This window comes from Lissotriton vulgaris, chromosome 8, assembly GCF_964263255.1.
Source record: "Lissotriton vulgaris chromosome 8, aLisVul1.2, whole genome shotgun sequence".
Taxonomy (NCBI): Eukaryota; Metazoa; Chordata; class Amphibia; order Caudata; family Salamandridae; genus Lissotriton; species Lissotriton vulgaris.
In genome coordinates, this window is record NC_141696.1 from 573,525,700 (window position 1) to 573,551,539 (window position 25,840).

Sequence of the window (25,840 nt, forward strand, 5' to 3'; positions counted from 1 at the left end):
TCCTCATTTATCTGAAAGCAGAAACCCATGCTTTCTGCTCCTTTTACGTCCGAGAGTTCGAACGTCGAGCATTTCAGAGAGTCTCGGTGAATAATGGCTAAGCCACCTCCTCTCAGTTCCTGTCTATCGGTCCTCTGAATGAGGTAGCCCTGGGGGACGATTTGGGCTATGATCGGGTTGCACCATGTTTTTAGCCAAGTTTCCGTTACAAATAGCAAGTCAATGTCATTCTCTGTGATAAGGTCATAAATATGCTCCCCATTCTTACATATTGACCTAGCATTGATCAGAGCTCCTCAGAGAGAGGTCGCGCTTTCCATCATGGCTGACTGTTTTTCCGGGGTGAGGAGTGTTCTGCAGATGTAGCAGCATGCAGGTCCTAACCACTTTTCAGCGTCAATCCTGTTGTGGCAGTGATTTTTGTCATGATTTAGGGCAAGTACCTTATCTCTGGTGTATGTAGGTATTTGATTTGTACATACCGTGGATTGGACGGCATGACAGGCCCTGGGCCCGGCCGAGGCACGGACGGGCACAGACGGGCTTGCCTTAGGCGCGCAAACGGCGCGCCCGCTGCGCTCGTCCGCTGCGCGTCCGGTAGAGACACATTTTTGTAGGGACAGGAAGCGAGGAACGAGGGGCGTGGCCTCGTCAAAGGGGGCGTGTCTGTGCTTCGCGCCGGTGACGGCGGGGGAAGCCTCTCTGTGCTTGTGAAGTCCGAGTCAGCGCTAATATCCGCTGCGCGGGTGCTTCTGAAACAAGGGTGGAGGTAGGCGAGTGCAAAGTAAGTAGCAAAAGATACAATTCAAAGTGACTCTCAATTTTTTTTAAAAGTAGCTGGCCTAGCTCCCGGCTTCCGCCTCAGGAGACACGAGATGGTTCTGGGGTCGCTTGTAATCAGCGGCGCTTTTGTAGCGCGTTTGTTGTGGGCGTGGCCTCGTCAAAGCCAATTCTTCAACAGAAAGGAGACAAGCTACTGGGGACCGGTTTCTGGCATTTCAGCCGTCGTCGGCCCGGCTTGCTTGAATCCTGATGGTGCAGTGAGCAAGGGACTCATGTCTGAGTATACCCTGCCACACCTATAGTGGCCAAAAACGATTCAGAAAAGGGGGTGGTGATGAACAGAGTGTCTGAATTAAGCAGACCACTCTTACCCAGTCCAAAGATCAGGGCTTGATCCATCACCGTTATTTAGCTCACTGCACCATCCCAGCTCAGAACCTGGCTATATGCAAATCAGTCTGTCCCTGGCCCAGTGCATCATGGGAACAGGGCAGACTAAACTACCAAGCCAATTCTTCACCAGAAAGGAGACAAGCTACCGGGGACCGGTTTCTGGCATTTCAGCCGTCGTCGGCCCGGCTTGCTTGAATCCTGATGGTGCAGTGAGCAAGGGACTCATGTCTGAGTATACCCTGCCACACCTGTGGTGGCCAAAAACGATTCAGAAAAGGGGGTGGTGATGAACAGAGTGTCTGAATTAAGCAGACCACTCTTACCCAGTCCAAAGATCAGGGCTTGATCCATCACCGTTATTTAGCTCACTGCACCATCCCAGCTCAGAACCTGGCTATATGCAAATCAGTCTGTCCCTGGCCCAGTGCATCATGGGAACAGGGCAGACTAAACTACCAAGCCAATTCTTCACCAGAAAGGAGACAAGCTACCGGGGACCGGTTTCTGGCATTTCAGCCGTCGTCGGCCCGGCTTGCTTGAATCCTGATGGTGCAGTGAGCAAGGGACTCATGTCTGAGTATACCCTGCCACACCTATAGTGGCCAAAAACGATTCAGAAAAGGGGGTGGTGATGAACAGAGTGTCTGAATTAAGCAGACCACTCTAACCCAGTCCAAAGATCAGGGCTTGATCAATCACCGTTATTTAGCTCACTGCACCATCCCAGCTCAGAACCTGGCTATATGCAAATCAGTCTGTCCCTGGCCCAGTGCATCATTGGAACAGGGCAGACTAAACTACCAAGCCAATTCTTCACCAGAAAGGAGACAAGCTACCGGGGACCGGTTTCTGGCATTTCAGCCATCGTCGGCCCGGCTTGCTTGAATCCTGATGGTGCAGTGAGCAAAGGACTCATGTCTGAGTATACCCTGCCACACCTGTGGTGGCCAAAAACGATTCAGAAAAGGGGGTGGTGATGAACAGAGTGTCTGAATTAAGCAGACCACTCTTACCCAGTCCAAAGATCAGGGCTTGATCCATCACCGTTATTTAGCTCACTGCACCATCCCAGCTCAGAACCTGGCTATATGCAAATCAGTCTGTCCCTGGCCCAGTGCTTCATGGGAAAAGGGCAGACTAAACTACCAAGCCAATTCTTCACCAGAAAGGAGACAAGCTACCGGGGACCGGTTTCTGGCATTTCAGCCGTCGTCGGCCCGGCTTGCTTGAATCCTGATGGTGCAGTGAGCAAGGGACTCATGTCTGAGTATACCCTGCCACACCTATAGTGGCCAAAAACGATTCAGAAAAGGGGGTGGTGATGAACAGAGTGTCTGAATTAAGCAGACCACTCTTACCCAGTCCAAAGATCAGGGTTTGATCCATCACCGTTATTTATCTCACTGCACCATCCCCGCTCAGAACCTGGCTATATGCAAATAAGTCTGTCCCTGGCCCAGTGCATAATGGGAACAGGGCAGACTAAACTACCAAGCCAATTCTTCACCAGAAAGGAGACAAGCTACCGGGGACCGGTTTCTAGCATTTCAGCCATCGTCGGCCCGGCTTGCTTGAATCCTGATGGTGCAGTGAGCAAGGGACTCATGTCTGAGTATACCCTGCCACACCTATAGTGGCCAAAAACGATTCAGAAAAGGGGGTGGTGATAAACAGAGTGTCTGAATTAAGCAGACCACTCTTACCCAGTCCAAAAATCAGGGCTTGATCCATCACCGTTATTTAGCTCACTGCACCATCCCAGCTCGGAACCTGGCTATATGCAAATCAGTCTGTCCCTGGCCCAGTGCATCATGGGAACAGGGCAGACTAAACTACCAAGCCAATTCTTCACCAGAAAGGAGACAAGCTACCGGGGACCGGTTTCTGGCATTTCAGCCGTCGTCGGCCCGGCTTGCTTGAATCCTGATGGTGCAGTGAGCAAGGGACTCATGTCTCAGTATACCCTGCCACACCTATAGTGGCCAAAAACGATTCAGAAAAGGGGGTGGTGATGAACAGAGTGTCTGAATTAAGCAGACCACTCTAACCCAGTCCAAAGATCAGGGCTTGATCCATCACCGTTATTTAGCTCACTGCACCATCCCAGCTCAGAACCTGGCTATATGCAAATCAGTCTGTCCCTGGCCCAGTGCATCATGGGAACAGGGCAGACTAAACTACCAAGCCAATTCTTCACTAGAAAGGAGACAAGCTACCGGGGACCGGTTTCTGGCATTTCAGCCGTCGTCGGCCCGGCTTGCTTGAATCCTGACGGTGCAGTGAGCAAGGGACTCATGTCTGAGTATACCCTGTCACACCTATGGTGGCCAAAAAACGATTCAGAAAAGGGGTTGGTGATGAACAGAGTGTCTGAATTAAGCAGACCACTCTTACCCAGTCCAAAGATCAGGGCTTGATCCATCACCGTTATTTAGCTCACTGCACCATCCCAGCTCAGAACCTGGCTATATGCAAATACAATGCCAGAAACCGGTCCTCGGAAGCTTGTTTCCTTCCCAGTATAAGAATTGGCTTGGTAGTTTGGTCTGCCCTGTTCCCATGATGCACTGGGCCAGGGTCAGACTAATTTGCATATAGCCAAGTTCTGATCTGGGATGGTGCAGTGAGCTAAGAAACGGTGATGTATCAAGCCCTGATCTTTGGACTGGGTAAGAGTGGTCTGCTTAATTCAGACACTATGTTCATCACCACCCCCGTTTCTGAATCATTTTTGTCCACCATAAGCGTGGAAGGGCATACTCATATGTGAGTCCCTTGCTCATTGCACCATCAGGATTCAAGAAAGCCGGTCCGAAGACTGCTGAAATGCTAGAAACCGGTCCCCGGAAGCTTGTTTCCTTCCCAGTATAAGAATTGGCTTGGTAGTTTGGTCTGCCCTGTTCCCATGATGCACTGGGCCAGGGTCAGACTAATTTGCATATAGCCAAGTTCTGAGCTGGGATGGTGCAGTGAGCTAAAAAACGGTGATGGATCAAGCCCTGATCTTTGGACTGGGTAAGAGTGGTCTGCTTAATTCAGACACTCTGTTCATCACCACCCCCTTTTCTGAATCATTTTTGTCCACCATAAGCGTGGAAGGGCATACTCAGATGTGAGTCCCTTGCTCATTGCACCATCAGGATTCAAGCAAGCCTGGCCGAAGACGGCTGAAATGCCAGAAACCGGTCCCCGGAAGCTTGTTTCCTTCCCAGTTTAAGAATTGGCTTGGTAGTTTGGTCTGCCCTGTTCCCATGATGCACTGGGCCAGGGTCAGACTAATTTGCATATAGCCAAGTTCTGAGCTGGGATCGTGCAGTGAGCTAAAAAACAGTGATGGATCAAGCCTTGATCTTTGGACTGGGTAAGAGTGGTCTGCTTAATTCAGACACTCTGTTCATCACCACCCCCTTTTCTGAATCATTTTTGTCCACCATAAGCGTGGAAGGGCATACTCAGACGTGAGTCCCTTGCTCATTGCACCATCAGGATTCAAGCAAGCCGGGCCGAAGACGGCTGAAATGCCTGAAACCGGTCCCGATAGCTTGTTTCCTTCCCAGTATAAGAATTGGCTTGGTAGTTTGGTCTGCCCTGTTCCCATGATGCACTGGGCCAGGGTCAGACTAATTTGCATATAGCCAAGTCCTGAGCTGGGATGGTGCAGTGAGCTAAAAAGCGGTGATGGATCAAGCCCTGATCTTTGGACTGGGTAAGAATGGTCTGCTTAATTCAGACACTCTGTTCATCACCACCCCCTTTTCTGAATCATTTTTGTCCACCATAAGCGTGGAAGGGCATACTCAGATGTGAGTCCCTTGCTCATTGCACCATCAGGATTCAAGCAAGCCGGGCCGAAGACGGCTGAATTGCCAGAAACTGGTCCCCGGAAGCTTGTTTCCTTCCCAGTATAAGAATTGGCTTGGTAGTTTGGTCTGCCCTGTTCCCATGATGCACTGGGCCAGGGTCAGACTAATTTGCATATAGCCAAGTTCTGAGCTGGGATGGTGCAGTGAGCTAAAAAACGGTGATGGATCAAGCCCTGATCTTTGGACTGGGTAAGAGTGGTCTGCTTAATTCAGACACTCTGTTCATCACCACCCCCTTTTCTGAATCATTAATCACAGATTAGACACAGCACTTGTTCATCCTATTCATTTAGCTATAAAATGTTTAAATCTATGGTTGCCTGTTACAATGTTTATTGATGCTAATGCTAAACGCTCTTTCTGCATGGCTTCTTCTCAGCAAGAAGTTGCTCGACCTCCATGACATTCTTTATTTCTTTATTAATATGTTATACCTTATTAATATGCTTTTATTGTTTTAGCTCTTTTGCTCTGTATATCGTAGACGTAATATCTTATTGATTACATTGTTAATTGGTTGTCTACTTAATTCATTATCGCCATGTTTACATATTACAGTTTATTGATTGAATGTGTTTTTTTTATGTTTACTTTTTGGTTTTTTTCAGTGTATCCTCTGTGTATTCTTTTTGTTAATCATATTTTGTACTTTTAGTCTTTAATAAAATTACTCTGAACTTGGAGGGTCAAGTTTACTGATTAACTTTATTGTGCAAGATATAGGAGTTATAAAACAATGTTTTTCATCATAGCACAAGAGAAGTGCTAGGCGTGTAAATGCTGTTGGTTACGCATGTCACCATTCCAGGTAAAACACATCTCAGCCTATAGCCCGACAGGTGAAAGACCTCTCCGTGGGGTGTGTTTGTTTAAGCAGAGAGCCAGGGCAAAGATTCCAGGACAAAAAAAGCAACTTTCCCTGAAAGAGGCTCTACTGATAAGGGCCCATGATGGGAAACCTCTGTTTATTTTTCTCTGTTGCTGAATAAATCAAGGTTTTAGTGACATTGACTCTTTATAGTTGTCGGGACCTGCAGCAAGGGGAACTGCATTTTCATTTAAAAGAAGACACAATGGTTCGTCATTTGTGGACAGCGCTATTTCTTCTTTTCGACGTGGTTCTGCTCCGAGCTGAAAAGAATGGTAAGAAAATGCGCACTCACTATTACTTCTGTTTTTACATTAGCATAGATTTGGAGACAGCGACAAACAGCATTGGGCACAAACTGCATTTAACAAAACATACTGCTTCTAAGTTATGTGATTTGATTAAATGTTCCCAATAAGGTGATGATCACCTGGCAAAGTCAGAACAAAGAGTCAAAATAAAATTCAGGACAAAGGAGGATAGTCTTTGTAAACTCTCTGAACTTGAACCATTCTGGGGATCTTTTTAAGGATGAGAATTATGATTTCTTCAGGAAAAGAGATGGCCTTTTCTTCAGCTGACGAGCATCTCACATACAGGAATGGCATTCATAGCTCCTTCCTAGACTGAACTTGATTCAGTCTGATAGGCACTAAAGACTGCACCAAGTTTAAGTAGGGAAGCATGGTGGTGGTGATTCCTCGCCTCAGGCCAGCTAGGCTTTTTGATAAGGGTCAGAGACTTCTTACGTACAGCATGCACTGTAGGAAGCATCATTACTACCCCACTCAATGTGTGTAAGGATGAGGGGGGAAAGGGAGCTTAACATGGAAATCTGTGGCATTATCGTGTGATAATTCCTTATTTTTTAGGGCACCCTCGGGAGGACAACTCATAATCCTAGGTTATTTGAGAATCTCATAATCACTCAGGGCCTGATTACGACTTTTGGTGCAGCGGGATCAGGCGGCATGCCACCTTGACGCTCCTGCTGCACCAAAGCTGTGGTTGGGCCGCCCACTAGTTTAGGAGTTTCCTCCTGTCTGGCAGGCTGGTTTTTGGCATTCCTAAGGTGTTGTGAAGTGGCCTGTGTTCAAAGATGCTTCTGCACTATTTTTAATGTAGGATTGGAAGAGATATTTGTATTAAAGGTAGTTTCTCTCTTCCAAATCCTTTTTAACTTCACTCACATGCACTGCACTTGTAATTCCATCACCCAAAAACATTTGATATCCATTCCTGAGACCTATAACTAGGTGAATGAACGGTCTCTTTTCCTTTCTTTGCTTTCACTTCCTCTTGTGTTGATTTCTGTGGCCTGGTCGAAATCTGATCCACATTACCCCCCTCAGTTAACTAGAGGGGTAGTGGTAGGAAGGAAGGATATCCAAATGATGACACTGACCTCTCTTGGTAGTTGATGGAAATCCAACCAGTTCGTAAAGGTCTTTGCCTTATGATTCTTGGGTGTTTGGAAAATCCTGTGTGATTTGATAATTTAGCTTTTTCTCCTGTTATAGACCACCACATTTATTTTGTTGTTATTATTCCTAAGGTGGTGCCTCTGAAAATGGGCACCACAATGGTAGCGCTAAAAACAGTTCCTGCGTGGCATGGACTGTAAAGTACATGCTGTGCACATCCACATGGTGTGAGGTACCATGGGGCCCTGTAGGACCTCCTCTGTTTCCTCTCTGCAAAGGTTTTCATAGGGGGGGAAGTGCCATGAAAATTGTGGTGGAGAGGAAACTCGTTATATGCTTGGCAGGACCGTGGCGGTCCCGCCAAGCATATTCCAGCATCAGAACTGCTGTGCCACTGCCAGGGAACAGCGGTTCCCTGGCAGCATCGTCCGTACCACGGCGGCCCAACCATTCAAGTCCTGAAGGGGCGGTCGGACAACCGGTGAAGCGCTTGCTGGATGTCCACCACTGCGCCACCACAGGTCTGGTGGTGCTCAGACCGTCAGACTCATAATCTGACCCTTAGGGCAAGATATCACATTAACATTATAGAACAAGATGGAATCGAGCCCTAGATGACGTTAAAGGTGCTGTAAACAGGCAAAGGGTTGGGGTAGATTTCAGCCTCCCAGACATTTTTCCAATGGTTTTGTATTCGGTCTGAAATCAATTACACCACCATAGCATGATTTAACAATCTCTTCAATGCTGAAGCACCCTTCCCACAGCATTGCTGCAGCTGCAGCAAGAAATTCAACGAGAAGAAGCAGTGCAAATTAGCATAACTTTCACCACAGTGTTCTCAAAAATTTCCGACTCTTGCACAAAACCTTATTTGTGCAGAGGTCAGAATTATGAGTAGAAAGAGGTAAATCCTGCAAATGTATATGGGGGAAAATGTCAATTAAAAACCATTCCATACAGATATTGGTGCAGAAAGCACCAAAATCGAATGCATATGCCTGATATGTAAGGGGAAAAATCATAATAGGTAATACATATTACATCTAATCAATTTTCGGACCCATTGTATCGGTTTTAATGGATGCAATAACAGTAATGGCTAGCATGTCCTGAGGATGGTAGGGCGAGCGGGACATTACATTTTTAAAAAACATCAAATTAAAACAACTTACCTGTGAGTGCATCACAAAGTCCTCCTCCTCCTCCTCAATGGTCTTCTTCCCTCGAGGCAGGGAGACAGGCTCCAAACTCCCTTCACCAATCATACAGCTGCTCTCACCAGCATGAGAGCAGCGCTCGTAGGATTGGTGGGGGCAGCCTCACTCTGCGCTCCACAGCACTCTGGAGGCTTTTTATTTCTCCAACTCAGCTGTCTTAAGACAGCTGGGTTAGAGAGGTTTAAAGTACGTATGTGGGGCTGGTGATCGCAAGACGACTGGCCAAAAAGACATGCACACTTTAAACTGAAAAGCACCCTGCTCTCTCTGCTGCTGTTATTCAGTAGCAGCCCTGCCCCAGTTCTGATGTTCCGTCCAGGACGGGGTGAAGAAAAATAAAATAGTAATTATTTTTCTCGCTTGGGGCATTTCCATGGGGCGAAGCTCCTCCGCTCAAATGGAGGAGCCGCCCCTATGGCAGCAATCAATCAATAGCAAAACACCCTTCTGGGCTCTGGTAATGAGGACCTAGCTTATCTTATTCACATTGTTCTTTAAAGAAAACGGGCATATGTACAGACACATAGTCCAGTTGTTTAATTCCAGGACAATTCAATTACTGTGCATTGCCCAGTTAAAAAATATGGCACAAAAAACCTTTGCTCATATATGTCTGAGTGACATTTAAAGCTGGATACAATTCACAGTTCCCATAACCATGGGCAAATATTAAATATAGCAGAGCCTCCTTTACACATTGAACAAGCATTGGCAAAGCCAATATCTCCTGACTGGTAAAACTATTGGCTTTAACAATGTTTTTAAAAAAATGTATTCTGGATAGTCACAGCAAATGCACATGCATCCACGGCAACCATCTTGGACCAAGATTTGTAAAACAATATCCCAAAATGCATTTATAGACGGCCACAATGGATGCATGCTCACTCTCAGTGGCCATCTATGAAAGTCTTTTTTATATTAACAAATCCAGTTCACAGATAGACACCCTGAATGCATTAGTATCCACATTGGACATCTCTAAATGGGATTTCTTAACTTTAAAATAAAGCCATTGGAAGATAATGATTGACTCCGCATATTCATGCACATGCGCTTATGGTCATCTTGAAATGATCATGAAAACATTTTCAGATAACTGAAACTATGATGGGCAGTGCAGTGCAGAAATAAGCAAGGGGAATGACGGAAAGAGGATGCTGGGTGAAGGGTGAAGGGTGGGAAAAGGGTGTAGCAAGTGTGTAGAAAGGGGATGGAGAGTGGAAGGTGGAGCAAGAAAAGACAGGGAGGGAGAGAAAATAGTCCCTCCCACGTATCACAAAGCAATGTCTAACATCAGCAGTGCAAGGATGCATAATCTAATTAAATTCAAAATGTACCTGTGTGAGACAAATCAAAGAAAAGGAAGGAAGCCATCAAATCAGGAGCAGGAAAGACAGACTGACAACAAAGCCATCCAATCAAGAACAAGGGCTAACCTAATGCATATTGTAAATATAAATATTGTTTTGGAAGCAATAGATCTGCAACAGACAGCTAAAGCTGCATGTAGTCAGTTCCTATAAACAGGCAACATACTATAAAATAAAATTGGTAATAAAAGGACAACACTAGACTTGTGTCTGCAAAGTATTTTATTAAAAAGGGAGCAGAGCAGAAACAATGATCTTCATGCAACTCCTTTCTATAACTGAAGCACTCAATCTGCTACTCATTAAACCATGAAATGCAAACTCTAGGATCATAATTGTTATCCCAAATCCATGTTCTGCCCCCAGCTCCTCCAGTTACAGACATATACACACATATCACATTTTAATGAGGATATGTTGATTTTGTCAATGCTTGCTGTGTCTTTCTGAAACACAAGCTACTGGTCTCGGTTTACTTTGCTAGGCTCATATATATTAATAGTTGCCTATATTCTTCCTACATTTATGGCCTGGTTACTATAGCCTCATTTTATTTCTTCTCTGATTGGCTTCTGTCCTGGCCGTCACATTAATGTGCCTGCAATTGCTACTTCCACAGTCAAGGCATTTTACAGACCTAATTGCTGCCAGTGTAGACTCAATAGCAAGGCTTAAGATTATCCGAAAATACTGTTTATTTTAGTTCACAAATTTATTTATTTATTTATTTATTTATTTATTTATTTATTTATATCATTTATAAAGCGCACTGTTATAAACCGGTGTCCTAGCTCTGATGTGATACTCCCTACGTTTCCAGCCTCCCGTCTAGAGCATGAAGAGCCATGTTTTTAGATTTTTTCAGAACGCCAGCAGGTTCGTACTTTGTTTTAGGGCCATGGGTAAGGCATTCCAGGCGTTCAACGCCCCTCTAATGAAACTTCTACCCCCCCCAGCGTGTTTCTCTGAAAATTTGTATGTTTTTGTTGACTACAATTTACACAGGTAGTATTGCCTCTACAGATCTTAACCCACACTGTTGATGTCCTTGTGTAATGAGATGTATTTTCAAGGACATGAAATGGTGAGTCCCATGATCACATTTAGATATGTAGACATAATAAAGTAATTGAGTTTACAAAAAACTCCACCCAATCACTCATCCACCTAACCAGTGACTAATTCTTGTATTCACCCAATTATCCATTCACACAGGATTACACATCCACACTCACAACCGAAAAAAACACTGTCACTTATAAAATAGCCGCACCCATTAGCTTTGGCAATGTTTGTTTGAAAACATAACCTTTTAATGTCTTTCTGATGGACTCCGTGAACATTTACATCGCTGCACGAGTGTTTGTTGGACCGAATGGTGGCCCAAAGGACCTTAGATTTTAAAATGTTCAGTGAAGTATGTCTTGTCCAGGAACTTTAAGTTTTGATCGGGTGTAAAGCACTAAGTCCCAGATTTACAAACATTTTGTACTGGATTTGCACCACAAACATGATGAAAACCTGCACAAAATGTTTTTTTTAAATTTACTTTCTAGTCAAAGCTTGTTTTTTGCTGAAAGTTACATAAAAGTAATGCAAGGCAATTCAAAGCACTGCTTTAAAGCACTGCTTCAATTCAATTCAATTGATCTTTATTTGATTATGCATCATAATAATAAAAGATAAAAACATAAAAGCTACATAAAAAGCTTAAAAACCTTGTTATATACGATTCAATACATTTCATTCAGGTTACACAACCTATGAAAATATAGGTACTGTTTAAAAATAATGAGCCAGCCTATCATACATGTCATTATATCTTAGGCACACATTATTACGTTCCAAAATAAGGCTCCATTTAAGTAACCGGTGACCGCCAGCATCACCACCTGGTCAAGTAAAAGCTGTAAATGTCTAAAGGCAGGTCAAAATTGCGTAAAACTCTTTCTTTTAAGAGTGGTAATAAATACTTTTTGCATAAAATTCATAATATTTTCAGAATCAAATCAAGCTTTATTCGGATCATATAGAATGTCCTTAAAAGCATACTATAAAATACAATAAAATCCATATGTAAACAAAAAGAGAAAAAGAAACAGAAAAGGCATATTAACATAATTAAATGCACAGTCATTATACAATTATACATATCATAAGGAAAATGGACTTTATAATATTTTATAATACAAATTTTCTAAGTAAACAAGTTCATTCCTTAGTTTCATTGCCGACGTTATATAACCAAGTACTGCATTACAGACTGATATTGTGTCCAAGTTTCTTAAATAGTTAAAACCAGCTTTAAGGGAGTACAGGCACTCAATTTTAAAAACAGGAAGAAGGAAAACATTTCTAATTTCCTTATAAAAATTACAAAAAAGTAAAAAATGAAGGGTACTTTGTTTGGACCTGCTATCACATGGACAAATCGGAAGATTAGCACACCACTTGCCCCTCCTAGGAAAGGCAAAGAGAAAATGTAATGTGTTCATCCGCAGTCTGGTTAGGTAGAATCTATACTGAACGTTAGTTATAAAAACAAGGTATGGCTGTATGCCCATAGCAATTGGCCCTTCAAGATATGATACAACAGTCATCTTGGCACTCGCGGCCTCTTCTCTTGAAGTAATACTAGCATTCAAGAGGCTCTTTTTTAATTCAACCTTGCTAATTTTTGTATATCCTCCAGTTGATTCCAGTTCAGGGCCAAATTGCATTCTTCTAAAAGACCACTGATATAACTTAACCAAGGTATTGTCTTACAACGGTCTTGGGACAGACAGTCTAAAATGATGTCCCTCGTAAAATGGGTTTCTTCCCTATTCCAGACGCGGTGCCGCAAGTTTAAAGCAGCCATACTAATCAAATCATGTATGTGAGAAGAGCCGGTTTCTCTATGCAAGATAATAGAAGGGGTTGAGGCAGGTACGGCTAGTAAGCATCTTAAAAATGTATTTTCAAGGGTTTGTATCTGGGTGGTATCTGTCTGGCCCCATAGGGCTCCCCCATAAAAAGTCCCTGTAATGCACTTCGCTCCATATAACTTCAGAATCTCCCGTACAGGTTTTTTTTACCAATTCTTTGGGAGAATCTGAAAATAGCCCCTACTACTTTCACAAATTTCAACTTGCATAGAGTTATCTGTTTATTCCAAGTACCCTTACTGGTAAAAAGAATCCCTAGATATGAGAATGTGGCTGTTCTCTCTATTAATGTCCTGTTAATAAAATATGTTTTTGTTTTAATATTCCTTTAACCACAGGACATAACCAAAGTCTTAGTCAAATTAATTTTTAAGGATTTTTCTGTCATAAAACTTGTAAAATTATCCATCAAGGTTTGTAGGCCGTTTGCTGTCCTTGAGATGAGGACAGCATCATCGGCATACAATAAGAGGGGCGTAGGTCATTTGCCGACCTTTGACACATCTAACCCCAAATTCTGTAATAAAACATCAACACCATTTATATACAGTGAAAACAAGAGAGATGCAAGAGTACATCCCTGTCTTATCCAACGTGTAATATTAAAATTCTTTGTACATTCCCCATATTTCCCATAACGTATCTTTGCAGACAGATGAGCGTAGATTTGAGATAAGAAACTAATAATGTCCTTGGGGGCGCCCATTCCTCTCAATGTCTCCCATAGCTTTGAATGATTTACCAAGTCAAAAGCGCTTGACAAATCAACAAAGCAGAGGGGAAGGCAGCCCTCCCTTGCAAAAGTATATTTTCCTATTATTAGTTCTAAATTCAAACATTGTTCAATTGTTTCAACGCCTCGTCTAAAGCCGTACTGAGCTACATATAAAATATTATTTTCTACTATGCTTTGCTCCAGCCTGGCCCACAACATTCTACCCATAACTTTAGAAGTTGAGTCAAGCAAAGATATTGGGCGATAGCAACTAGCACTGCCCCTATTCCCTTTTTTGAAAATGGGGACTATCAGACTCTCCGCCCAGGTGGCCGGTATCACCCCCTCAATTGTTGCATTAAAAAATGTGTGCAAGATGGGTACCCAAAGATCCATATCATATTTAAATACATCAATTGGGACCCCGTCGGGGCCAACCGCCTTGCCACTAGCACTATTCCTAAGGGCTGTTCTAATTTCAACCTGAGTTATACTACTTATTTTGGTGTCATTTAAAATTATAACAGTTTTATCCTCAGTATTTACAATACCCTGATGTATCTCATTAAAAATTGGATCAAAATGGGTTATCCAGTCTGCAGAAGTTACTACAGTGTCAATTTCTACAGATTGGACATCTTTGAAGAATAGTTGATTCAGGGTTTTCCAGAAAAGAGTCGAGTCTTGAGTCTTGGCAGCTTTAATCAGGTTCTCCCAGGCATTTTTCCTAATCTCCAATTTTCTTAGATTAAGAGTTTCTTTATATAATTTCCGTAATGTATTAATCTCCTCTCTATTACGAAGGGTGGTATTTAATGCAGACTTTAAGTCTCTATTTAATCTAGAGCATTGATTATCGAACCATCTTGGGGAATGTGATACATTAGTCTTAGAATTCCTTCACAGGTTATTAGAAATAACGTTCGAGATACTTTGAAAGGCCATGACTATATCTATACTAGTTGAGGATTTATCGTGGCAGGGTATAATCTGTTATAATCTGTTATAATCTGACGATTTATTTTTTGTAGGATCCTATTTGTAAAAACTACTGGATCAACCCCTGCCCATTTGATTGAGATCCCATTTCTCCCCTGTATATTTATATCCACAGCGTGGGAACTTAGTGCAGGTTTTTTTTTTGCATAACAGAATTTGAGTTTATTGACTGGGGATAGTGGTCGCTCAATAAATATTTTCAGAATATAACCAGGTGTATTAAGGTTTAGGGGGAACAATCATCACAGGGACAGATTAAAAGGGTGTGGGGATCAAACTGGCCCAGAGGGAAACAGATCATTGTCCAGATAGAACTCAAACAAACTTTTGTGTCCCTGGGATGTTTAACTTCTGAAAGATACGGTTCAGTGCCAACAACGGATTTCAGGAGCAGGTAGGATCTGCAAGAGTGTTTCCCTAAAGCACTGATTTTCCTCTCATCTTTGAATCTGATTAGAATTTGTTCCTTAAAAAGGTCAAATCACCCTTGTTAAGGATAGGTGGCCTGTTAAATATATGTATTCTGTCTAGGGAACCGGCAGTGGTATTGATATAATTTATCCACTGTATCTTTTGGCCATAGGTACACTCCAAACAGTCGTCAGTCACACTCCTGTTGAGCCAAAGTCTCTCATCGACCAAAATTGAAATCCAAAGTAACAGTGGATCCAGTTTAACTTGGTACTCCACATATTCTAGCCCCAGTTCCTTGTGGGTAAAGAGGCACTATTTAGACCCAGCCCCAGTCCCTTTCTAGAGAATTGGTCCTCTTCTTGTTGGATCACCCTACACTTACGGTACCCCAAAAGGGCTGCACTGTATTTCAAGACTGGGAGGCATTTCATTCTGTAGATCTATAACAGGGGCACAATAGGCGTGATACCCACCCACAAAGAGAATCTAAACAAGGCACAGCATGCTTGGGTAAATTTAGTCAATAAAAAACTGCCCCTTGGGTTAACTCACAAATGAATTTCCATAGGTATACCAGTCTCAATCATTCATTCCAAAGACCATCTAATATCACCAAGATAAAACCTAGAAAATGTATATGAATAGCTATTTTTTTTTTTAATTCATTGGTTAGGAAAACAATATATTTAGACAACATACATGGGATTTTCTGTTACCCTACAAACTTTAATATCTTAGAGAAATAACAATGGGCTTCACCAAACAAATAAAAACCATGATTTGGTCAAAAGGACAAATAAAAAACATTATTAATCACAACATTGGTACATAACAGGAGAATACATTAGACAATTGATTTTGTCATTAAAAAAGGCACCAATCACAGATAAATCATCAATTGAACCAAACCCTTATCAAAATGAGGTTCTTTTATTCTTATTTTATAGTTCAATCAAATGTTTAGGTGATCTAGTGTAGAGTTTTGATAGCATCGTCACGTTTCGTTGGATTCATAAGGTTATCAACCACCTTCCTCTGGAAAGTGTGATATCTTCCATCAATGTTAATCTTTTGTCTTAGTATATATTCTCTTGCCCAGTACTCAATGGAATTGTCAATCTCCACCTCTCAATCCAGTCAATGCTGGTGTAAACATATATCAGTTCTTAGACGGATTAAGCCCGACAGGTTCCTGGGATTTATTGCGTGAAATTTTATAAAAATATTACCAATTGGATTTTAAATTCCCACTCTTTGCTGGGGTATAAGTTCATACCATCATCCAGTTAAGCAGGCCCAAGTTGCCTCTGACTCATGCTTGAACTTGGGGAAAAAAACTCTCCTTGTGTGCGTGAAACTAAGACAAAAGAGTAACATTGGTGGGAGATATCGTGCTTTCCTGATGAAGGTGGTCGAGAACCTTAGGAATCCACCGATATGCGTCGATGCTATGAAATCTCTTCCCATGTCTGTTGTCTAAATATATTGTTTTTGTAACCAATGAAAATTTGTTTTTATAAAAATAAATAGCTGTTTATACTCATTTTCTAGGTTTTATCTTGGTAATATTAGTTGGTCTTTGAAATTAATGATTGACGCTGGTATACCTATGAAAGTTGATTTGTGAGTTAACCCAAGGGGGAGTTTTTTATTAACTTACTGTCGGGTTGATGTCCTGCCACTTTATGATAGGTGGGCCCCTCTCCTCCCTGTTTGGATTTGGGTAAATTTAGAACAACAATTGGAAATACAAGAAAGCCAGTTGTTCTGCTGGTCTAATAATACACCCAAATACTGCTTTACATTACTCTGCATAAAGTAGGCGTTCCATAGGTGGTACGTGGTTATTCCCATGAGCGTTCACATGGGCACTCATAGGCAAACTTCTATCCATTAACAATAGTAGATGGTTTTGCACCAACAAATAATGCCACTATGAAGCAGACATTGAAACGGAGAAATGCTTTTAATTCTTCTAACCTTTCTTGTTTTGTATGTGTGCTGCACTGTGCAGCACACCTCCAAAGCGGAAAGTGACAACATACTAATTTTGAACTGAAATTGTACAATTCTAGTACAAAACCTATGCTATACATGATGCAAACACTGTTGCACTATGGTGCAAAGGGGTGTGTGTGGCTCTAGGCAGCCTAGTTGTGCACCATCAGAGGCGATTGTGACATTTCTTAGTAGATATGGCGCATTCCTGCTGGCTCCTTCTCAAGCAGAGAAGTTGCTGAACCGAGTTGTGTGACACCTTTGTAAATCTAGTCCCAAATGCACTCCCTTCAGATAAAACTGTTTGATGAAATTGTCAGAAAGCTCCATTCCTGCTAATGGGGTGACGGAGAAATTAGATGAGAAAAAAGTTAGAAGAATGCTCTTTCTATATCATTGCTGGGAGGTTGGTCTCCCTATATCTTGAAATATTGGATATCACTCTATCTCAATTTACTGATTCCCAAACTGACAATGAGCCTACCGCTCCTAGGATCACCTAAATTGGTCTAGGCATCTCAATGAAGTGCCTTTTTTGTCACTTGTATTGTAATAATAGATACCTACGTTCAGTTCTTACATGTGTCAAAAGACTTCTGCAATCACGCAGATCAGGGTTGGTTATCAAACAAAAAATTTATTTGGCTCATTTAGAAGAATGGATCAATGAGCGCTTGACAGACATTTGTTGTAATTGTGGTGAATATATATGCCGCCATAGGTTGGTTTTTATTTTTGTGTGTAATGAATTGTGTTTATTCTTTATAATGTTTCCCGGTCAAGACTACCCCGTTAAAACGGTAGTGCTTTTTATATGTCACTTTTGTTTGTGATGAATTGTGTTTTATTACATATTTTATACTTAATATGTTTTTGTGTTCTTAACGTTTCTTTTTTTATGGATATTTGATTATCCGAATAGAGATGTTTTTGACTGACTGACTGACAGACATTTTAGGGGCACATTAGGATGGCGGGCGTGCTTTGCCCGCCCGCCACCCTAGCGGAACTCGGGACCGCCCGCCTGAAGGGCGGGGGTTCCGACATTGCCATTAGGATGCGCCCGCCACAGTGGCGGGCGCATTCCTCAATTTAACATTGTTGGCGGGCGGTGCTCACTGCTCCGCCCGCCACAATGTTAAACCCCCCCCCCGTGTGCCACCCCCCTTTGGCCTTCACTCTGGGGGCCCACAGGGGGCCCCTAGAGTGAACACCGCATGCCTTTCCGTGACGGCATTGCCGCCACGGAAAGGCATTGTCAAATTCCTATTCTAATATGGCTGGCGGTGTCTGATAGACACCGCCACCATGTTCTCCCTTTTCCGCCCCGGCTATGCGACCGGGGCGGAAAACAGGCGGGCGGTCTTTCTCACCGCTGCTGTCCCCTCCGCCATCGTAATATGGCGGGGGGAATGCAGGGAAGGATGGCGGGCGGATTGCCTCCGCCAGGGTGGCGGTGGCCACCGCTACCCTGGCGGAGGCAATCCGCCCGCCATCCTAATGGGCCCCTTAGTGACTTGGTGGAAAGCTACAAAAAAGAGCAATGTTTCTCATTTCCTCACTACTTCTAATTTGCTTACAGATGTAAGGAGGCCCACCATCGGCCTGGGCTTTGCCAAGGTAATGCACATGCCTATACTCCACAAGGCCCATTCATGCATTTTTATGCTGTGTCCATGATTCCAGGTGCTGGGGATGGGTTCATGGAGGTGAAAGCAAGAAGCCAGATTCAGCATCAGCTTGGTGACGTATTCAACAGACTCCCCTCTGCACAACAGCAAGCACTGCTATTTTTATCTGTAGGATTCCCTTTCACAGTTGGGAGGTAGAGTCAGGGAGGCAGGAGCATGATAGGCAATGCCAGAATCAGCAGGGTGATACTCAGCCAACTCCCCTCCAAACACCACGAATGCCAGTGTCTTAGGCCACACCCTACCAAGTCACTGGAGAGAGAATTAAAATTCAGGAATATGAAGGATTGGGACAGCATCAGAGAGGCAGCACATGCTGCAGTACCCCTACCCACACCAGCAAACACACACCCACATACCTAAATATAAATATACATAAATATGATTTCTAAAATATAATACTGAAATAAACTGAGTTAAAGGTTAGTTAGTGTTAGATGAACATAACCCCCCAAAATGCCTGAAACTTGGCAGTGCACAAAGCAACTCTTGCAGCCTGCCTTATTTTGCTTGATTTCCTTTTTAGGTCGAGCTAGGCAGCGCGCATGTGCTGTCTACAAGACCTGTTGTTATCTCTTCTATCGGCTTTGGCATGCCCATGAATTGTCATTTGCTAGTTGTTGTGCCATTTAGAAATACTGTCTTTTTATTGGTGCATTGGGTCTGATTTTCCCGCATTTGCGTGCTTGGGTCACGCCCAGGCGATTTCACTCATTGTTTGCTTGCGTTGGCCATCCCATTACATTCGCGGTTCCGCCTAGTAATCCTGATCTGCCTTTTTATTTTGTAGGCTATCAACGTTTTAGGCTTTCAGGCCATTTTACGGAGCAATGCTCTGTTCAGCACCTGCAAAGTGGCCATTTCTGCCGTTGACTCAGAAAATTGCGAAACCTATTGCATTTCTAATGCTTGTTTCCTAAGCCATTGTCAAAGCAGCGTAGTAAGTATGGTGGGTGGCATGGGTTATGGTGTGCTTTGTGTTCGGCATACAATAACAGGCACATTTCAGGCGTTTTAGGATTAGTGCTTGCTGAACGGTAAAAAAACATTCATGTTTGTTTTCATCAGTGAAGTCTAATGTTTTCAACAATATACTGCATTCCCCTTAGTCTTTGCACAGTACAATTTGGCCATAGGGCTCTGCCTATAACCAGGCCCAATGACGAACCAACCAGGGGTGGTCATCCCGCGTAACCATAACTAGACGGTATATATTTAAATAGCTCAAAATCCAGTTCCAGGTCCATTAGACATAAACGTGAACTGAACACGTATACTCTCTTAGAGAAATCCAGATACCTGGAGATGGACATGACCTACGGAGGTATCTTAAGGCTCTCCCAATCACACAGATCAGTAAGAAGTCCCACAGTTGGTAATGCTCACCAGTTGTGGAGGCAAACAAGAAAAATAAAGAGGTGATAAATCCACTTTTTATAACCAGACCATACAAGACTGCCATACAATGCTTTGAGTATATGTGCCTTAAAAAACATTTCTAGAGGCGCAGGTCCATATTCGATCTGAGAAGAAGCTATTATGAGATTGCCTTGGGAAAGAAATCCAAGAGAAGACATGCTCTGCACCCCAGATGGACATCTTGTATTTACCCTGGGGTATTTCATTCTCAAATAAGACAGTAAGAGACTTGAACGTATCCCGATATCCCTCTTTAAAATCAACTGCTACAACTATATTGATGATATGCTAATCATTTTGAAGGTCAAAAGTTTCCCCAATCTTGACTTCAGTGCTATAAAGAATTGCTACAGGTAAGGAACTTAGGCATGACAATGAGTCCAATTTATCTCTAACTTTGCAAGGAAATCAAGTAGCTAAACAAATGTTTCCATATGATTAGATGCCTTAGGTGAATTTTCCCATGCCATTCCATACCGATTTCCCACAAAAGTTCAAGCTCCCATCACATTACTACTCTGCCATAGTGACTATGCCAATTGGTTGTAATTTGGAACTACCATATTTATACTTTTATAATGACACCTGATCCCATTTCCCTTCAGTGGCTTGCAGTAGTTAGACAGATCATCTTTGTAATTATGGACATAGTTCAACGAACAAACCCTAGGAACTGACTACTCTTCCACCATCAAAAAGTCTTCATCTGTCACCAAGCAAAACCTTTGAGGTTTTTAGATCAGTGCTAGCTCCACTACTGACTGTCTCACTTCAAAAATATGCGAGCTGGAGGAACATCCTTGTACATAGAGTATTTTACATTTTATATAGTGCAAACTCCACCCAATGGGAGTCAGGGTGCTTTACAGAGACTCAAGTCAGATAGAGAACATGGTGCAGAGACAAAATATCGAGTACAAAATATTGAGTTGCACAAATACAGAGTTATTAATATCGTGGGTCAAAAATATCGACAGCAAGAATACCGTGGTCAAGATTATCAACTTATGGTAAGTAATTTCGATGTTAAAAATATTGAAGTGTTTAATATCATTTGCAAAAGTATAGTTGTTAAAAATATCGTGTTTTATTATTATTGTTGTGTATTGTAGTATATATTTTATATGCATGTGATGTATGTTTTTTTGTATGCAAATTCTTTGTATTTTTAATATATGTGTTACATGTTTAGTAGTTATTATTTGTTTTTATGAGAATTTTGCGCTTTTAGTTCCGTAGCAGGTTGTGGATTTTTCGGGAAATAGGGTGGGAAGTAATTTAATTATATTACATTTATTGATTACATTTTATTTACAAATATTTGTTTAATTGAGATGTTATAGTGTTAAATGTATAAAGTAATGTATTATTAATTAATGAATAATTGGTTATTAATAAATGAATTGTTAATTAATTATGGAAATAGTGCAATTATTTTTAGGTGTGTGTTGTGTAGTTAGGTGTATAGGGTGGGAAGTAATGTATTTCTAATTTATGAATTAATAATTGGTTGTTAATTAACTTTAATTAATTATTGGAAAATAATTATGGTAATTGTGTAATTAATTTTAGGTGTGTGTTGTGGTATTTATAGGAGTAAAGGTTGGGAAGTAATTTGAGTTTAATTAATTATATATAGTTAATTAATGTTAATTTGATATTTATTTTGGGTAACTGGTTATTTTAGTTTTGTTGTTTTTACTTTTAAAGGGGTAAAGGGTGGGTATTGAATACATTTAAATTATTCAAATATTAGTTGTTAATAGTAATAGTTTTTAAGTTCAAAGAAGTTTTTATTGTGTTTATAATTTTATCGTTTAATGTATGTGTGTATTGTGGATAATATAGTGCTAACGTGTGAATAGTCAATGAACGTTTATTAGGTTTTATTATTAATATTTTTAATTCATTATTAATGATGGTAATTATGTAAATAAATGTAATTAAAAACGTTGAAGTGTTTAGTTATTGGTGTGGTGTTATAGGGTACGCAATACAATAAATACATTTATGTTTTAATTAACTTTTTTGTTTGTAAATGTTTTTTAGTTTAAAAGAATTATTTGTTTGTAAACTTATTTAATATTTTATTTTATTTAATATTTGTAGTTTTTTTATATGTAATCAGTATTATAATATATGTTGCTTTTATATGTTTTATGTATATAAATATATATTTTTAATTTTGTTTATTAATTTTTTTAATTTTTAATTAAAAAAGAATTCTAAGTGTTTGAGTGTGAATAGTATTTTTTTTCTCTGCTATCCAACACTTTCCCTACTGTTGCATTTACCGGACTGGAAATAGTAATTTTTACACCTCCACTATCCAGCACTTTCCCTACTCTGTTGCACTCAATGGAGTTGGAATAGTAATTTTTACCTCTCTACTACCCATGGGCGTCCGCAAGAGGGGGCAAGGAGGGGCGCTTGCAACCCCTGGATCCAGGCCTGGTTCTAGAGAGTGGACCAGGCCCACCCAAAGAAGATCCTGGTCCACCCAGGGCCATCCAGAAGTGGAAAAGCAGGTCCACATATCGGGCCGACTTTCCTGCTGGCGCACAATCCAAAAGGCTGATACAGATTGGTTGTGACTCTAAGCAAGCCACAGTCAGGACGGACCATTGTCATGGGCAGAATGACAATGGACCGACAGTGGAGGCACAGCATGGGGCATCCCTCCCATCCCAGACCTTGGGAGGTGACAGAGTTCTCGGGGAGCTGCTGATGCTTTGAGCAGTACAGAGGACGTTGGCTTTAGTCCCTTGCAGCAGGCCACATCAATCGGTTTTAAAGCTACAGGGGGAGTTTGGGGGGTGGGGGCGGCTATTGCCAGCTGTAGATACCAGATGTAGATTGGAAGTTTCATTCTAATGAAATCCAATCTGTTTATGAAATGGGGAGGGTGTTGTGCACCTCGAAGAGAAATGGAACTTCAGAAATAAAACACACTTTGTCAAAATCGAATTTTCCTTTTACCCATTTCTGGTCATATTTTTTTAAATAAAAAGATAAAAAGAAAGAGAGAAGGAAATAAGAGACGGAATGGGGAGTAGAGGCAAATGTAAAAGGGGAAGATTAGAGAGTGAGAAATGATTGACGAGAGAAGACAGAAAAAGACGCTAGAGTGGAGGGGAGGGAAATAATTGTAGATAAGAGAGGGAAACAACAAAGGAAAAGATGAAGATAGGACAAACTAAGTGGAGAGAAGGGTGAAACAAGAGTTTGGAAAAGGTAGGGAAGGAAAAAAAGGGGAGAGAAGGGCGATGGAAAAGGGAGAACAGAACACTGAATGACAAAGTGAAGGATGGATGCAGAAGAGCGTGTTAGAAGTTTCCTGGTCACTAATAAGAAAAGGGTGGAGCAAGGCCTCACAAACATTTCTTATTCTGATGTCCCAGCAGCCCACAGCCTGATTTAGAGATTGTCAATACCTTGATGTGGTTCCAAATCTAGAGTAAAACCCAAGAAAGGGATAATATGGTACTACCCCTTCAAGAAAGGGATTGCATAGTAAAAGAAATTACACCTGTGGATTATTCACTGTTTCTAGAAATAGGTGGATTTTCCTTTACCACTCAACAATAAAGCATACTTTTGGTCTGATCGCTACTAGAGTTAGAATAAGGCCCCTACACTTTCCGGAATAACCTTTGGAAGCTGTAGACCTGAAAACACTCACAAGGACAGGAATCTATTTATTGTCTCCAGAAAACGGTCTTTTGCAAATGTCAAGGTTTGATAAAAACAAGTTGTTTTTTCAGACCGGAAAAACAACTGACGTAAAACTCAAACAGGCAATAGAAATTGAGAGAGTGGGGACTAAGGACATGGGAGGTAAAAAATAAATTGAAGGACAGAGTGTAATGCGGAGACAGAGGAGTGTGAAAGAGGGGGGTTACACACTAACAGAGAGAGGAAAAATCAGGGCAACTACAGAGAAAGAGAGACAGGAAAGAAGAAGTGGAAAACAAGAGAGGTGGAGTAATGGGAGAGAAAATAATATAGGAAGGTATTAAAATAGAGGGATTTGTAGAATGACAGAAAGACAAAGGGCGGGAGACAGAATAAAAAGTTGGTAGTATAGATGGACAGACATACAGAAACATAGAAAATCTAATTGATGTGGTGGTGAGAACGTTAGAGTGCAGATGAAATGAGTGGAAAGAAATGGAGGAGTGGGAGAAAACACTAGCAGGAGGAGTGAAGGACTAGTCATATGTGTGGGGGAGTGAAAGACAGAGCAAGGGTGCAGGTAATATACAGACAATGAAAAGAATGGCTGTAGTTGAAGGGGTTTCTTTCAGCATGTCAAGCAGATTCAGATCATGTCTCTTCCCACAGTATAAAAGTCAACAAGTACTAAGCTCTGTTACACCCCCTAAGACATCACACTCAGAAATACATCTATGTGGCAATCAAAAGGGTCCATGAAAGACATGGATGGGTTCTGCCACTGAAGCCTGAAGTTTAGCAGTGAGTTTTCGGACTTATTATATTAGGAGACCTCAGGGTGACTGGGAAAGTCAGTGATCTGAAAGGAAACAGGATCTTCTGGTATGTGAAATTAAGAGGATTCGGAAACTTGAGGATGCCATGTGCCCCACGGGCGTAAGGTGGACCGGAGTTCCAATAAAAAATGTCCCTGAGAAGGAACCTCTGGTTACTTGAGTGGGGCAAGGAGCCACAAGTAAATGACACTTAGCATGAGCCTTAGCACCCCCTGGTCAGCAAGAACCATTGGAAAATGCAGAAGCAGTGAAAACCTTGAAGTGAGCTTAAACCTCAGGACCCTGAGGGTGAGTTTGAGGCTCAGGGACCTGAACTGAGCAATGCCCCTGAAGTATATGTTCACCCCCAATTCCCGCTGTGAGGGCTGAAGATGAGCAAGAGCTTCAGTTGTCTGGTTGTGATAGTACACCTCATGCCCCTAGGGTGAGAAAAACATCAAGGAAGCTATACGGATATATAAGTAATGTGGAATCTTATGGTAAACTTGGTCCTTAGGGAAATGAGGCAGTCCCAGAGCTTTCAGGTAAGAGTAAACAAGAGCTACAGGGTCTTACAGTGAACAGGCAAATCAGGTGACTAGATGATGAGTGAGCTGGAACCTTAAGGACATGAGCACGAGCAGGAGTCTCAGAGGGCCAGAGAGTGGGAATGAACTTCAGGGTCTTGTTAAAAAGTGGGTCGTTAAGAGGCCAACTGATGGTGAGCAAGAGTCGGAATGTCTTAGGATGAGCAGCACCTCTTAAGTGTGAACAGAAGCCTACAGACTGAGCTTTTGGGGTCATGCTAGTGAGGACCAAGCAAGGATGCATAATAATGACCAGGGTTTTTTTGGACCTGATGTATTTCAATGCCTTAAAGATCGGTGTTTTAATGTTCATTGTGAACACCCTTTTTACCCTTACCTCCTGTGGCATTCTTTTTTATTACATGAGTGGCTAAGCAGAGCTCTGTAGTGCATATTGTAGAGTTGTCTGCTCCGAGCATGTTTGTTTAGTATAGGGCACAGCAGTATTGTTTTCCTGAGTAAGGCTTCTTTTATTACTTGGTACACGTTAATTACCATTTACACATTGCAAACCAAAGACACGCTACAAAACAACCAGACAAATCAATACTAGCCATTCAAGCATGTTGTTACTTCTTCCATAAAGAGGGAGATGTGAATGCTGAAAGTATTATCACTACAGAGAAGAGTGCTGGAGGCCATAATAGTCAAAAAGGCAATATTTCAGAAAAATACG

The 25,840-nt window shown here is 41.8% G+C and overlaps 1 protein-coding gene across 2 annotated transcripts in view; it reads left to right on the forward strand.

The window, feature by feature from the left end:
- The first annotated feature begins 5,926 nt into the window (after positions 1–5,926).
- Positions 5,927–25,840, forward strand: part of LOC147697735 (coagulation factor X-like) — a 333,359-nt gene continuing 313,445 nt past the window's right edge. Inside the window, exon 1 of one of the 2 annotated variants that reach the window (XM_086934407.1) lies at positions 5,927–6,182. In XM_086934407.1, coding sequence (XP_086790533.1) covers positions 6,113–6,182 — 70 coding nt within the window. In that variant the 5' untranslated portion in view covers positions 5,927–6,112. The remainder of the gene's footprint in view (positions 6,183–25,840) is intronic. The other variant, XM_086934406.1, reaches the window with a different exon arrangement.